Genomic DNA, 15884 nt, shown 5'->3' on the forward strand with positions numbered 1-15884 from the left:
GTCTTAAATCTTGCCTATAATTCCCTTTAAATTCCATCTTAAAAGGACTAAAGTGAGAATACACTTAGCATTTTGGAAGCTTTTTCATCATGTAAGGATATGAGTCAGTCTTCAAAAACATTAATATGCATACACTACTACTCCTTGATGATAGACATTTTATTGGGCACCTTTTACTAATTATCTCTGCTAGTGTCATGGGAAACTCTTTAACTGATGTGATATCTGTATTTGCTGGTCTGACCCTGACTTTGATATTGGGCAAATTCAAACTGTCTTTGAACTTTTAAAAACCCGCATGACTTGCTATAAAACTTCATAACTAACATGTCCACTATGCTTAGCCTTTAAATCTTTAAATACCATCTCACCAACTCCTGAACTGACATTTGGCTTCTGAGCATTCTATGTTGATGCTGTTATTCTTTTGTTTCCCACTAGGTGATGATGTTGATATTTTCAGTGGCTAATTCTTTATTGAGTGGAATTGGCTTGTCTTTTTCAGGATTTAACCTGACGAATCGTACCTCAAGATATCATTAGTATTTTCTGTGGAGATAATGGAAATGCCCACATACATTCCCAAACCCCCTTAAAACTAGAGTTAAGAATTGCCCTTTGCAACTCATGACTAGAGCCTAGGGAGATTACTGACGCCATAAACGAGAGTGTCAAATTGTTAAGTCAACAACAGGAGTCACTGTGTACTTACTTCTCATGTGGGATGTGTCCTTAGTGTGTTGTCCAATGTTAAGTAATGCTATAACTAGTACTGAAACAGTATTTTACACTTTGTGTTTCTGTGTGGGTTCAAACTGATGAAATCTTTTCTTAATATATACTGCATTGATCTTCTGTATATAAAGATAATTGAAAATGAATCTTGATGTGAATGGAATGGGAGAGGGAGCGGGAGATGGGAGGGGTGTGAGTGGGAGGGAAATTATGGGGTGGGGGAAGCCATTGTAATCCATTAACTGTACTTTGAAAATTTATATTTACTAAATAAAAAATTTTAAAAAAAGAATTGCCCTTTGGGTTAGCAGATAAGACATCAGCTAAAATGCCCACATTGCACACTGGAGTATCTAGATTTGATTCTCTACTCCTGACTCCAGGTTTTTGCTAATGCAGACCCTGGGAGGCAGTGGTGATGGTTCTAGTAATTGAGTTCCTGCCACTCACATGAGAGACCTGGATTGTGTTCCAGCCTCAGCCAGTGTAGGTATCTGGGGAGTGAGCCAGTGGATGGAAGCCCTTTTGCATATCTGCATCTCAGATTCTCTCTGCATCTCAAATGAAAGCAAAACAAAACAAAACAAAAACCTGTTGAGTTATGCTCAGATATTTTTTCATCTCTTTGATAAATTTTCCTGCTAATTATAGTCAATAATTTATGCCATAAACAAGAGTGTCAATTTGTTAAGTCAACAACAGGAGTCACTGTGCACTTACTCCTCATGTAGGATCTTTGTCCTTAGTGTGCTGTACATTGAGATTTAATGCTATAACTAGTACTCAAGCAGTATTTTTCACTTTGTGTTTCTATGTGGGAGCAAACTATTGAAATCTTTACTTAATGTATGCTAAACTGATCTTCTGTATATAAAGAGAATCGAAAATGAATCTTGATGTGAATGGAAGGGGAGAGGGAGTGGGAAAGGGGAGGGTTGTGGGTGGGAGGGACATTATGGGGGGGAAGCCATTGTAATCCATAAGCTGTACTTTGGAAATTTATATTCATTAAATAAAAGTTAAAAAAATAAAAATAAAAAATAATTTATGCACAGTGCTTTTCACATATTGCATGTGATAGCCCTTGAAAGTGAAACAAGATAGATTTCCACTCTTCTATGCAATAATTGTCATTTTATCAGCACTTTTTATTAAAAAATTACATTTACTTGATTTTTTATTATAGTCATGTTTCTTTTCACAAACTCTTGATTTTCACACTTCTTTGGCAAATGCGGTGTATAATGGAGTTATATGTTGTTGTGTGAGGGATCTTAGAAGCAAATCAAGCAAAGCAACCCTGCATTAGTAGCCTAATACCAATGTGATGGCCAGGCTTGAAATGCCTTGTATGTAGCACAGTTGCTGGATATTGTTTGAAAATTCACCTCATATATCATTATCAGAGTTTACAAACTCCATGCGTACAGGAGGCCCATATGGTTGTCCATGGTAGATAGTGGTTCTCATGGCTACCATGTATAATGAAAGGATCTACCAGGTATACCATGGAGTGACTTATGTCTAAGAATTCTTTCACCAAGTATACACACTAAGAAGTTCTAATTTCTAATGGAGGCAAATGAAATGTTTTTAGCATGCTAATGATTTCACTAGAAAAACTGACTATACAAATATTATAAGGTGTTTTCTATCCTCTCAAGTTTTAATTTCAAGGGGGAATAGTGGTCAATAGTTGCTGGCACTGTTAGTTAAATGAACAAATAAAACAATATTTTTCAAAAGGTTCGTCTTATGTTAGAAATATATGCAATTTCTTTGCTAATGGCAGAAGTAGCAGAAATACATTTAATTAGGACTTGTCTAGTAAATTGAAAATGAGGTAGTAAAAATGAGCAAGTGAATATTCTTTATGCATCTTCCTTTTGCTTTTATTTCTTATACTCTTAAAATTGTAAAGCTCTTAAAATTACCAGGAATTTGCCGGCGCTGCGGCTCACTAGGCTAATCCTCCACCTAGCGGCGCCGGCACACCGGGTTCTAGTCCCGGTCGGGGCACCGGATTCTGTCCTGGTTGCCCCTCTTCCAGGCCAGCTCTCTGCTGTGGCCAGGGAGTGCAGTGGAGGATGGCCCAGGTGCTTGGGCCCTGCACCCCATGGGAGACCAGGAAAAGCACCTGGCTCCTGGCTCCTGCCATCGGATCAGCGCGGTGCGCCGGCCGCAGCGCGCCGGCCGCGGCGGCCATTGGAGGGTGAACCAATGGCAAAGGAAGACCTTTCTCTCTGTCTCTCTCTCTCACTGTCCACTCTGCCTGTTAAAAAAAAAAATTACCAGGAATTTTCAATTATGATATATGGAGGACAATGAAAGTAACATGAATTGTTCATATACTTTCTAGACATTATAGTCAAGATGAATATTAGATATTATTAGTGTATTCATAATCTTAGTTGAATCACCTATAATTTAAATGTTAACATCCTTGTACATGGCTCACTATTAATTGGGCAGACATGTGATTTGCTCAGTAATATTTAAGCTACTCATACCAAAACCAATACCCTTTTATAGCAGATGGATCATTGTTCCCTTGTATCCGTTCTCACCTTCTTTTTATTATTAGGTCAGATACCACAGTTTAAAAAAGATTCATTTATTTGAAAGGCAGTGTGACAAAGGGAGGGGGAGAGAGCTCATCCATCTGATTGTTCACTCTCCAGACGGCTGCAACCAGCCAAAACCAGGAGCCTGGAACTCCATCTGGGTCTCCCATGTGGATGACAGGGGCTCAAGTACTTGTACTGTCACTCATTGCTTTCCCAGATGCATTAGTAGGGAGCTGGATCAGAAGTGAAGCAGGCAGGACCTGTATTGGTGCTCTGATATGGAATGCCAGTGTCACAAGTTGTGACTTAACCCTCCAAATCATAATGCTGACCCATCATCCAGCATCTTTAGTGAGGCACATGACTGCCCATCTAGAGACTTCCCTCCTTGCTCACTAAGGTAAAGTAAGCAGGTGTGATGTATACGATTTCTACATACATTCTGAAAAGGAAATTTTTTCTCTCTTTCCTTTCTCTTCCTTCACATGGACAAGAGCTTCAAAGTGATGGTGACTCAGCTTTGAACCTCCAGAGGGGAAGGCAGAGCCAAGATAGAAGGGATCTGAGTCTCTATGTAACTGTGGAGCAGAGGCCCCTAGTCATTCTGGGATGCTCTCCCACCTCTTGAAGGAGGTTGAGGAGAGAGAGAGGGAGATCTTTTTATAAAAAAAGCTACTTTTTTTTGGGGGGGGGGGAGTTGTGTGTTTCTCTTTTTTGAGGGCAGGTTGGCTGAAATCCTAACAAATAAAGGATGTTTACTTCTATTCAATGTGGCATTTTTTCCCCCATGAAGAACTTTTTCCTGACATTTTTATTTGGAACAAATCTGTAATGGCAAGGTTAACGTTTGGTGGAAAAATGAGGTTGATGTTTCACCATGGGTTTTCTCACAGAGAGAAGATGGAATATTCACATTTTCTCTCCCAGGGATTTACTTTCATTCACACTAACGTTTATTGAGTGCCTACTGTGTGTAAAACACTGTAGCAGCCCTAAGATGCAGGGATGAGAGAGATGCTGTCCCTGCCCTCAAGGAGCCCCCAATCTACTGGAGAAGATAGCACAAATACACAAAGGCCCTAGACAATAGGAGGCACATAATAGTAAATATGCAAGGCAGGTTCTCTGGGAGCATGTGGTAGGGAGAGAGGGCGTCCATAGGGAAGCAGGATCTCGGGAGGACTTCACAGAAGAGACATGGTGAAGAATTGGTGGAAAGAAGATGGGAAGCCGTGGGCCTCACGTTTCTGAAGGCGTGGGTACAAACATTAGGAGGCTTAGAAGCACAGGTAATATTCAGACCTTACTGCACTGTGATGTGATCGAGAAGAAGTCATGCAACATAACTCTGGAAAGTCAGTTTGAAGCTACACAGTGACGGAATCTTGAATGCTACACTGAGGAATCATAATTTTCTACTAATGGGGAAAGAGGGGTGGGAATACAATTAAAAATCAAGGGTACACTCTAAGGTAGTGACTCAAACTGTAGCATGCATCACAGATTGATGGCCTCTACTCTTAGAACTTATGATGCAGCAGGTCTTGGGTGGGGCCCATGGCTTGCAGTTTGATCAGGTTCCCAGGTGTTGCTAATGGTACTTGACCCATTGTAGAAAGGTCTCTCTAGTTAGATGTAGGGGCAGAATTGCAGGTGCAGGATTCCAGAATTAAGTGGATTAACTAAGGGGATTTGGTCCAGGTGAGAAGACCAAATAATAGAAGAAGAAGGTAGTATTTACTAATGTTTCTGTAGAGGTAAATGGACAAGACATTAAGACTATCTGAATGTGGGAGACCTATGACAAACTGAAACAATCAAACCTAGTATGAATGATTAAAGGCATGTCAGTTCTGAGATCTGAGACTTTGAAGGTGAAGGTAAGAGAAGGTTTGAGGGTGAGAAAATAATCATGAGTTGACTTTGGAAGGGTTTTTGAGGGACCAGTGGAATGTTCATAGGGAAGTGGTCACCATACATAATATTTGGGTCTGGAGCCTGAAAAAGGGTAATGATAACTAAAGCCACAAATTTAAGAGACATAGGCATAGAATTTATTGATGGAATAATAGTTGGGATGGTTTATGGAAATATAGGAGGTGATTGCTGAGGATGGAGAATGAGAAGATAATGAATGAGGAAATAAGGGGTCCAGAGCAGTAGGAGAGTGAAATATCCTGGAGGCATGGGCATAAACAAGAAAAGGAGAGTTAGCTGCTTTAACTGATAAGAGAAAGAGAGGTAGATAAGAACAGAGGAAGGTCACTGGATTTTCCTATTGAAAAGTTGTCAATCATCTTTGGGAGGCCAGTTTGGGGAGAACTGGGAGGCCATACTATAATGGCAAAGGATAGAATAATCAGTAGAAGGTAAGAAGACAGAATGAGCAGATTAATGATTGGAGAAACTCAGGTGAGAGTTTCAGGGAGCACTGAAACAGGAGCTTGATAGGGAAGTAGGACTAGAGAATGTTGATTTTAGTGTACAAAAGACTTGGATAAATTAATAGGTAGATTAAAGAAGAATAGGGGGTGGCATTTTGGTGTAGTAGCTAAAGCTGCAGTCTGCGATGCCAGCATCACATATGGGTGCTGTTTCATGGCCCTGCTTCTCCATTTCCAGTCCAGCTCCCTGCTAATGGCCTGATAGAGGCCGAGAGGACAGGGGCTTGGGCTCCTGCCACCCATGTGGGAGACTTGGAAGATCTACCTCTTCCCCTCTCTCTGTAGCTCTTTCAAATACATAAATCTTTCTTTCTTTTTAAAATAATAGTGAGGAGGAAAAGGGGTAGCTTGAATAAAGAAAAAGAGAGAGAGAGGAGAAAAAGAACAGATTACCAAAAAGTTGGGAGGGGATACATCTTGAAGGGGTAAAAACATGGGGATAGAGAGGAGGCCAACTGATACCTTCTCAGTGAACACAGAAAAGTGAAGAGAAGGGGAGAGGATGTAGCTGAGAGACAAAGATCGAGGATGAGGAGAGTCATATAGGAATTTATAAGCTTTCAGTCTTATCATTCTTGCTCATAGTGGTGCATTCTCCCACACTACCAGAGGTGTCTTTCTCCATCATGTGAGGCTGAGCCAGGCTACATTGTGTAGCATCAGGTCCCACCTGCAGCTTTCTGGGCCAGGGTGCAGCCTGGCACAGAAGCCACAGGAATTCCAGGAGACACAGTCTCATACTCATTTCCTGATGGGTGATCTTTGCTGTAAGCATAGATTTTCAGCTTTTTATTCCTTCCCAGATTCTCCAACAGTTATTCAGATAATGTAGTCCCTCGTTTGATCACTGTATCGTGTTACACTTCTTAAAAAAGTTCCCGAAAGTTGATATGTACTCTCACCAAAATCCTGCTAGTGAGAGAGTATATAACGAAGCTTAGATGGAATATTTTTTAGAATGTGAGCTGGCCCAATGTGTCTGTCAGGTAATATAGCAACACACTGATCAAAACAGATTTAGGTAATTTCTCAATTGGTTATGCTTCACATTCATAATAAAAGATGTAGGAAATTGCCAGTGCATTCACTGCAAGTTCTTTTTTAGATAATGAAGATGTTTATTTAATCAAGAACTAAAAAGAACATGCCAGAAATACTATTTTTTCCTGAAAGGAGTAGGCTTTGTAGACATAGTGCTACAGTAAGTAGCTTTAGCTCAGGTCTGCAAGTGGTAGATGACATGATATCCCTTCCTTTTATTCTTTATGTAGTCATGCAACCTCCACTGGAATGTGTGTGCATTTAGAGCTATAACCTCAGTGTTAATGCCACACATGGGCAAGTTATCAGATATTTGATAAATAAGTCAAGAAATTCTGCAATTAAGGATTTCTTGGGCATTCTTTAATTGCAGGGTTAATTGAAATGGCTAAAAAACATACTATTTCATCTTATTATTACTTCTAAGAAATTTCTGTTTTTGTACAATAATGTTTATTTTATATTATGTGCCACAAATAAGACCAGAGGTAGAAAACAGCACAGCAAATAACAAGCCTCAGACAAAACAGAACAAAACAAACAAATAAAAAAAAAGACCACACATACTTACAAATCCTCCCGAACCAAGTAAGTTCAAGAATTAATAAGTTGCACCCCTCACCCCTGTCCATTCATGAGGATCTGGCCAAAGTCATGCTTTTGGCTTTTTAGAATCTAAGTATGCTCTCGGCACCTAATGAGCTTTTTAAAAGCCAGCTTAAAGTCGTCATTAAAACTCGTATAGAGCAGAGGGTTGATCAGAGAATTAACATAGCCAAGCCATGTCAAAAAATCCGCCACTTCCGAGGAAACGGTATAGATGCTCAGACCTACAATCAACTCTTTGATGAAAAAGGGCAGCCAGGACAAAATGAATGCACCTAAAATCAGCCCCAGGATGCGTGCTGCCTTGCGCTCTCTGGTGCTAGAGATCTGCTGGCGTTCTCCTGGGTGGTCGAGATCGTTGTCGAAGGGAGGGATCCTGATGGAGCTGTGGATCTTTTCAAACTCTGTGGTAGGGTCTGAGGTGGAGAAGTCAGACACACAGAAAGTCTGTGTAAGCTTACAACTCGCAAAGGAATTTTGACTGTCTGTGCTTCTGTTGCTCAAGTGACGGCTTGATCCCCTTTTCTGGTAAAGGCTCTTGGCTGCATGGTAAATCCGGTAATAGAGAATCAGTATCAAAGTCAAAGGGATATAAAATGCCCCGAATGTGGAGTAGATGGTGTAGATGACATGGTCGTGCTGGATGGTGCACTGACTGGGAGGTGGGCTGAGCTGGCGGTGGCTTCTCCAGAACAGAGGGGGCATGGAGATGAAGACAGAGATGGTCCAGACGGTGAGGATCATCAGTCCAGCCCTCTTGGCCGTCCTCTTCCTGGCATATTCAATAGCATTGGTGATGGCCCAGTACCTGTCCAGGGCAATCACACAGAGATGCAGGATGGAGCAGGTGCAGCAGGTCATGTCAACACTCAGCCACACCTCACAGATGAAGTACCCAAGCTTCCAGCTCTCCATGACAATGTACATGATGCTCAGGGGCATGACAAGCACTGCCACCAGGAGGTCCGTCACGGCCAGAGAACAGATCAGGTAGTTTGCAGGTTGGTGTAGCTTCTTGGTGGTACAAATGGCCACGATTACGGCTGAGTTCAGCAACATGGTCAGGGTGGTGATAATCACCAGAGTCACGCAAATGAGCATCTTCTCAGTGACAGTCTTGGGTCTCACCGCCATGCTGGCTTCTGTAGTACAGTTCGTGATGTTCATGTTGCTCTTGTTCCAGTCTACCCTGTGGAAAAGCTGTTGCTTATTTTCCTTCAATTGGAAACCAGGTAGCCTTGAATGTTTCTCACCTGTAAGTAAACTACAATTTCTTCAGCTATGTAGTCTCTTGTGTTTCAGTTCCTGTGGATAAAGGGAATGGCCACGGCATTTCTGCTGAATGGAGGATCCTGGAAAATATTGTGCACTGGTTAGTGAATGAAAAGGCTACTTCCTCCTGGGAAGCATGATATCTTAGTGTTCAAAAATTATTTACACATTTTAAATATAATTTCATTTTTCTCCTCTGCAATTTGAGTTAATGCTTACATCATTTCTCAAAAAACACTTTGTTGAGGTAAGTTCCCAAACTTTTTCTGAGGACTACATTACCAATTTTTAAGTCTATCTTGCCAATCTAAATTAGTTTCTTATTTGTAATTATTCAGGTGCACACATAAGTGTGTACAGATTGATAAATATAGAAAAAAGTCTTTTCAGCATTCAAAGACATATATTCCCATTATATAATACTTTAAGAATTCTGGGACCTTTACACTGAAGAAAAATTATGCTGTTTATAATCAGCTGAATTCAAACGAGATTTTAAATTTTCACAGCAAATATTCACCTCCAAATATGTACTAGTGTCACAATTGTCAAAATTGTAAAATTTTGTTTAATTATTTCTGGCATTTTACCTATCCCACTATGCATTTCTCTGGAGAAAAATGTATACAGCATTACTCTGATGTTTGTGGTAAATTGTAGAGTAATACAATAAATAAACTTTTAAATAGCATTGTTACCACGCTCAAAGGTCTCTACACTAAAAATAGGTTTAATTTGGGTTAACATTTGTATTATATCTGTGCTTTCATCTATGCATCCATTCATCCATCCATGTGGCTTTCATGCCTCACTGCTTGAAATCAGAGCTATGATTGATTGGATCATTCATTGAGATAGTGACATCCTAAGAAAATGTTGAGTTGATTTTTAAAAAAATGTATTTCAAGGAGAGAGAGAAAAAGAGAGAGACCAACTGCTGATTCAGTCTCCAAATTTCTATAACAGCTGGGGTTGGGCCATGCTGAACTGGTCCAAGCTGAAAGCAGTAGCCAAGAACTCAGTCTGGGTCTCTCATGTGGGTGTCAGGGACCCAAATACTTAAGCCATCACCTGCTGCCTCTTAGGGTGCACATTCATAGGAAGCTGGAATCAGAAACAGGGCTGATACTCAAAACCAGGCAATCTGATATGGAATGCAGGTATCCCAAGCAGAATTTTTTTTTTTTTTTTTTTGACAGGCAGAGTGGACAGCGAGAGCGAGAGTGAGAGAGACAGAGAGAAAGGTCTTCCTTTTCTGTTGGTTCACCCTCCAATGGCTGCTGCAAACGGCACGCTGCGTGGATCCGAAGCCAGGAGCCAGGTGCTTCCTCCTGGTCTCCCATGGGGTGCAGGGCCCAAGCACTTGGGCCATCCTCCACTGCACTCCCGGGCCATAGCAGAGAGCTGGCCTGGAAGAGGGGCAACCGGGACAGAATCCGGCGCCCCGACCGGGACAAGAACCTGGTGTTCCGGCGCCGCAGGTGGAGGATTAGCCTGTTGAGTCATGGCACCAGCCCCCAAGCAGAATCTTAACCACCATATCATTCCTAAATCAGTGACATTTTAAAGAAAGATAAAGTCAAATATAAATGTATATTTGCCAACAATTTTAAAGCAATCAAAATCCAAAAGGACTATCCACAGCTGATAGCAACTGGTAGAAAGAAGGTTAATTAAGCCTCATTTGATTCTGGAAGACCTAAAAAATTAGTGTTTCAGTAGTTTTAAGAAAGGAAATAAATTGATTTTCATCAGTATTAACAGACACAATGATTTTAGTTTAGCAAAGGTTGGGGCAGGAGCAGGTGAGGTATGCATGACACAGGGAGTGAATGTGAATGGAGTCTTTGGGTGGCCTGGGGCCTAAAATCTGGAGGGTGGGAATAAAACTCTGTAGCCTGTGGGTCAGATCTAAACCTGGAGTTAATTTTCCTGCCCATAGAGCATAATTAAGAGGATGTGAGGAAGGGCATCATTTTTTCTTTAAATATGGAAAATAAAAGGAAAACAATGATTTAACTAAATATCAAATGCGACAATTATTTTTAAGGTAGTCTGTATTTGTATACAATTAAATGATACACTTTCTGCCTACCTATTTCATTATGCTTTTAGTATTTCTGTGTGTATATTTGCTTTTGGGTGTCTCTCTTTTTTTTTTTTTCTGGTTCTTCCATGAGGGTTGCTATGCCCACAAGCCCCTCTTTTGCACTTCTCTTGTAGATTAAACATTTTCTTTCCACTGGTATCTTTTAAAAAAATAAGCCATCCTTATTATTTATGTACTTGGATGGTATATATATATATATATATACACACTATTTTACATATATATATATATATATATATTCTACCATCTACTGGTTCACAACCCAGATGCCTGTAACAACCATGACTGGGCCAGGGCAAAGCCAGGAGCCAGGAACTCAGTCTGGGTATCAGGGACCCAGGCACTTGACCCTTCACCTGCTGCCTCACAGGGTGTGCAGTAGCAGGAACTTGGATTGGAAAATGGTGCCAGGACTTAAACTCAGGCACTCCAATATGGGATGTGGGCATCCCAAGTAGTGGCTTTAGTGCTGCATTAAACATCTGCTGCATCCTCTAGTATCTCTCCCTCCTATAGACAGTTTAAACTTGAATATATATTTGGGACAGACTATAAAATTGAAAGAAGATGGGCTTTGGAATCAAATCAGACAGTCCTGGATTCAGACTCCATTGGGCCATCTAATAGCTGCCTGGGTCAACTTCTATATACTTCTTCCAGTTCTTGAGTGTTTATTTCTTCTATTTTTGATCTCTTTCTCTAATAAATTGAAATGTATTTTTGTGTATGTTTTGCTCCTTGATTATATATTTTTTTGAATTCTTGAAATTTACTGGGTAGGGTAGTTTTCAGTAAAAAGGCTTTTTTTTCCCTCCCATTCCAATTATAAGAGAGCATAGAAAGTTGCATGGATAAGGGACAGGTAGGTAACTAGAAATTTCAATTTATAGGGACTTTGCAGCTTATACCCTGGCCCAATTTGTCCTGAACCTAGTGGGGAAGGCCTTGGCACTGGTGAATGCTGCTGTGACTTACTCGAAGCCTTGGTTGGCCACATTTTGTCAGTACAACATGGTTGAGCTGGCTCCTCCAGCCACTGCTGAGTTCCCTACAGCTATTCAAAGCCTGAAAAATATAGTTAACTCTGCTCTGACTGGTAGTTTTGAACAGCTTACAGCTAAGGAAGCTGTGCTGAATGGTTTGGTGGCCACTGAGGTGTGGATGTGATTTTATATCCGAGAGATCATAGGCAAGCGTGGCATCACTGGCTGTAATATTTAAAGAGCAATCTTTAACATATTTGATTTATTATTTGAGTGGTCTTGGACCATATGGTTGAGACTATTATCTGAATAAAATATGTGAAAAAAAGAAATTTCAATTTATAGTAGGAATAATAAGGAGATGTATTTATTTTGATAGCATGCAGTAAAAAAATTCTAAAGTAATTCAGTTTTTAAAACCTTTAAAAGCTGTTTTATTTATTTGAGCTCCTGTAACTCTTAATTTTTATTTCCCTGGTGATACCATTTTATTCTTATCTTTATAGCTATTTATTTTTCATCCCTGTTAGCAGATATTGTTTCTGATGGGTGGGATGTAGATCTAATTTTCCTTTTTTAACAACTTCTGGTGAAACCAGAGAAAAGATTATAGGGGGATACATTCTCAACTCTTTAATGTGACTTCCTGGTTTATTTTATTTTATTTTTTAATTTATTTTATCACATTTTCTTTTTTATAGAAAGATTTTATTTAATAAATATAAATTTCATAATTACAACTTTTGGATTATAGCTATTCTTCTCCCATACCTGCCCTCCCACCCCCAAACCATCCCACCTCCTACTCCCTCTCTCATCACATTCTTCATTAATTTTTATTTTTAATTATCTTTATATACAGAAGGACAGAGGTCCTACATGTGGAGCAAGTGCACAGTGACTCCTGTTGTTGATTTAACAATTGACACTCTTGTTTATGGAGTCAGTAATCACCCGAGGCTCTTGTCACGAGCTGCCAAGGCTATGGAAGCCTCTTGAGTTCACAAACTTCGACATTATTTAAACAAGGCTATAACCAAAGTGGAAGTTCTCTCCTCCCTTCAGAGAAAGATACCTCCTTCTTTGACGGCCCCTTTTTTCTACCAGTATCTCACTCACTGAGATCTTTCCTGTAGATTATAGTTTGCCACAGTGTCTTGGCTTTCCATGCCTAAAATGCTCTCATGGGCTTTTCAGCTGGATCTGAATGCTTTAAGGGTTGATTCTGAGGCCAGAGTGCTGTTTAGGGCATTTGTCATTCTATGAGTCTGCTGTGTGTCCTGCTTCCCATGTTGGATCATTCTCTCCTTTTTAATTATATCAATTATTATTAGCAGACACTTGGTCTTATTTATGTGATCCCTTTGACACTTAATCCTATGTTTATAATCAATTGTGAACTTAAACTGATCCCTTTATCCTGGTTTATTATGAGCCCAATCATGTCAGAATAGGAGTTGCATTTTATATGCCTATGTTGTCAGTCGTTACAAATTCCTGCAGATATCCAGCTTACTATCTTTCATTTTTTCAAATTAGCAATATATCTTAAAGTTTGGTCCATAACAGCACATGCACCATATTCTTTTGAATGGCTGGGTGAAATTATACCCAGGAAACCCTAATTTGGGAAGTGACTGAACAAGTCTCAGAACTAAGTCCTGGAGCTTTTCACCATTGAAGGGCCAGGGAGATAAGGGAAGAGCAGCAAAGCAGATGGAGAGGGGAGGCTTCTGAAGTGGAGGAAAATGATAAGACACAATTTTAATTCAAGGCAATGTGAAGAAAATGTGTCAAGCAAGAATGATCCACTGTGTGAATACTGCCAACAAACCAAGAGTGATGAGGAGTTGACCGGTTGGGTTGGGGCATACAATGACTTTAGTGACATTGAAAAAGAGTAATTTGGTGAGGTGATGGAAATGAAAGGCTGATATAGTGGTTTCCAGCATCACTGCTGTCACCAGGATCTACAATCACAGGAAGCTGTTGTTGGGCTTTGAAACCAGGTGTTGAACTGGTACTTTGATATTGAACGTGGGCATCTTAAGCACTAGGCTAAATACCTGCCCCAAGATGGCCCTTTTAACTAAGCAGTTGACAATGTTTTTTTCTCCCACACTAAAGCCTTTCTGTTAGGACAGAGAGTTTCTGGAGTCAGTGAAATGTGAAAGAGAAAGAAAGAAACCAGTAATGTAGGAGGCAGGATGGGAGTCAGTCAGTGGGATCTGGGGGGCACCAGCTAAGTAGTGTTACTTAAACAATTTAGGAGATCATGCTGAAGGCGGCAAGGTGATCAAAGAAAACATTCACATTCAGGAAATAATTCAATATCAATTTTCTTAGGTTCCTTTTACCTTCTTAAGAAAATAATACTTTTTTAAAAAGATTTATTTATTTATTTCAAAGGCAGAGTTCAAGAGGGAGATGGAGAGACAGAGACAGATTTCTGTTCCATCTGCTGGTTCACTCCCCTATTGGCTGCAATGGCTAGAGCTGGGCCCAACTGTAGCCAGGAACCGAGAGCTTTTTCCAGGTCTCCCATGTGGGAGCAGGGACCCAAGCACTTGGACCATCTTTCACTGCTTTCCCAGGCACATTAACAAGGAGCTGGATTGGAAGTAGAGCAGCCAGGACACAAACCTGCAGCTATATGGCATGCTGGAACTGCAGGTGGCAGCTTTATTCACTACACTACAATGCCAGCCCCAATGCATGGTTTTATAACTACTGTAACTCCTTAGTAAATTATATGCTTTCTAATTAGAATAGTGCTGATTAAATAACACCTGGAAATACCCTGTAAGTCTCTTCAGCTTTTCACGTACTGTAGAGAAAGGGACCATAATAACACTTAAAATACATTCTACAGAATCAATACAAACTATAGTAAAAACACACCAGACTTTATTAGTCTACCAGAATGGAAAATTAACTGCACTAATCATAGCTAAAAAATGAATATATCCTATAAGTTGCTGATATATAAATTTCTTGGGGATTTGTAACTTTCAGTTTTTGCTTTAATTGTCACATGGAAAATACGCTTACTGTTAAAAACCTTGTTTACATTTTTTTCATTAAAATTACAAATAAAGGGAATCAGAATCAAACTGATCAGAGCATACTCCTCCCCATTTGCAAGAATACTTCAGAGCTTCTGATTCATATCACCCCACTGAAGGTTGGAATACCAGGGAGATGAGGTTGAAGAGAAGAGATGTTAAAGTAGACTTTGACCTGCATTTGTTCCTCAAAGATTTATTTATTTATTTTGAAAGAGTTATACATAGAGTGAGAGACACACACAGAGAGATCTTCTGGTTCATTCCTCAGTTGGTTGCAACAGGAGCCAGGAAATTTTTTTGGGTCTCCCACCTGGGTGGCAGGGTCCAGACACTTGGACCACCTTCTGCTGGTTTTCCCAGGCTGTTATCAGGGGGTTGGATTGGAAGTGTAGCAGCTGGAACACAAATAGGCACCCATTTGGGATGCCCTCATTGCAGGTGGTGGCTTTACTGCTATGCCAAAATGATGGCCCCTGGCACACACCATGCTATGCACACTATGAGAGAAGTCCTTTTCTTCCTTCCACTCACTTTCTTTTTTGAAAACATGCTTATGTATTTTCATTTTATTTGAAAGGGAGAGAGGAGAGGAAGGAAGGAAGGAAGGAAGGAAGGAAGGAAGGAGAGAGAGAGAGAGAGAGAGAGAGAGAGAGAGAAAGGTCTTCCATTTGTTGATTCACTCCCCAAATGCCCTCCAAAGCCAGAGTTGGGTCAGGCTGAAGCCAGGTGTGGGGAGCAATCCGGACTAGACTGAGTTACTGGAATTAAGACTTATTCTGTGCATCTGCTCTCCCACAATATGGCGCTGGGAGAGGAGAAAACAGCTTCTACGCAGCTGCCTCCAGTTCAACCAATAAACTGTAGGACCTACTCCTGATTGGAGGAGAGCAGCGTACTCGGCGTGTGGGCAGCCGAGTTGGGATTGGCAGAAGAGGACTATAAGGGAGGAGAGAGACGGCATGCACCAGGAACATCTAAGGGGAACATCTAGCTGAAGGAACACCTGTGCAGCCCCCAAGAAAGCCGGCCGGCGGTGTGCCGCTCCCCTGCGGAAGTGG

The 15884-nt window shown here is 40.6% G+C and overlaps 1 protein-coding gene and 1 pseudogene across 1 annotated transcript in view; one reads left to right on the forward strand and one right to left on the reverse strand.

Annotated features, from left to right (window-relative positions):
- Window positions 1-7228: 7228 nt before the first annotated feature.
- The window catches only part of HTR1E (5-hydroxytryptamine receptor 1E), a 73351-nt gene continuing 64695 nt past the window's right edge, over window positions 7229-15884 (reverse strand). Inside the window, exon 2 of the mRNA XM_070074641.2 lies at window positions 7229-8745. Coding sequence (XP_069930742.2) covers window positions 7463-8560 — 1098 coding nt within the window. The 5' untranslated portion in view covers window positions 8561-8745 and the 3' untranslated portion in view covers window positions 7229-7462. The remainder of the gene's footprint in view (window positions 8746-15884) is intronic.
- On the forward strand, window positions 9266-11968 carry LOC149126562 (ATP synthase F(0) complex subunit g, mitochondrial pseudogene; annotated as a pseudogene).

This window comes from Oryctolagus cuniculus, chromosome 5 (genome assembly GCF_051225735.1).
Source record: "Oryctolagus cuniculus isolate XC-2025 breed Fujian yellow rabbit chromosome 5, ASM5122573v1, whole genome shotgun sequence".
Lineage (NCBI taxonomy): Eukaryota > Metazoa > Chordata > Mammalia > Lagomorpha > Leporidae > Oryctolagus > Oryctolagus cuniculus.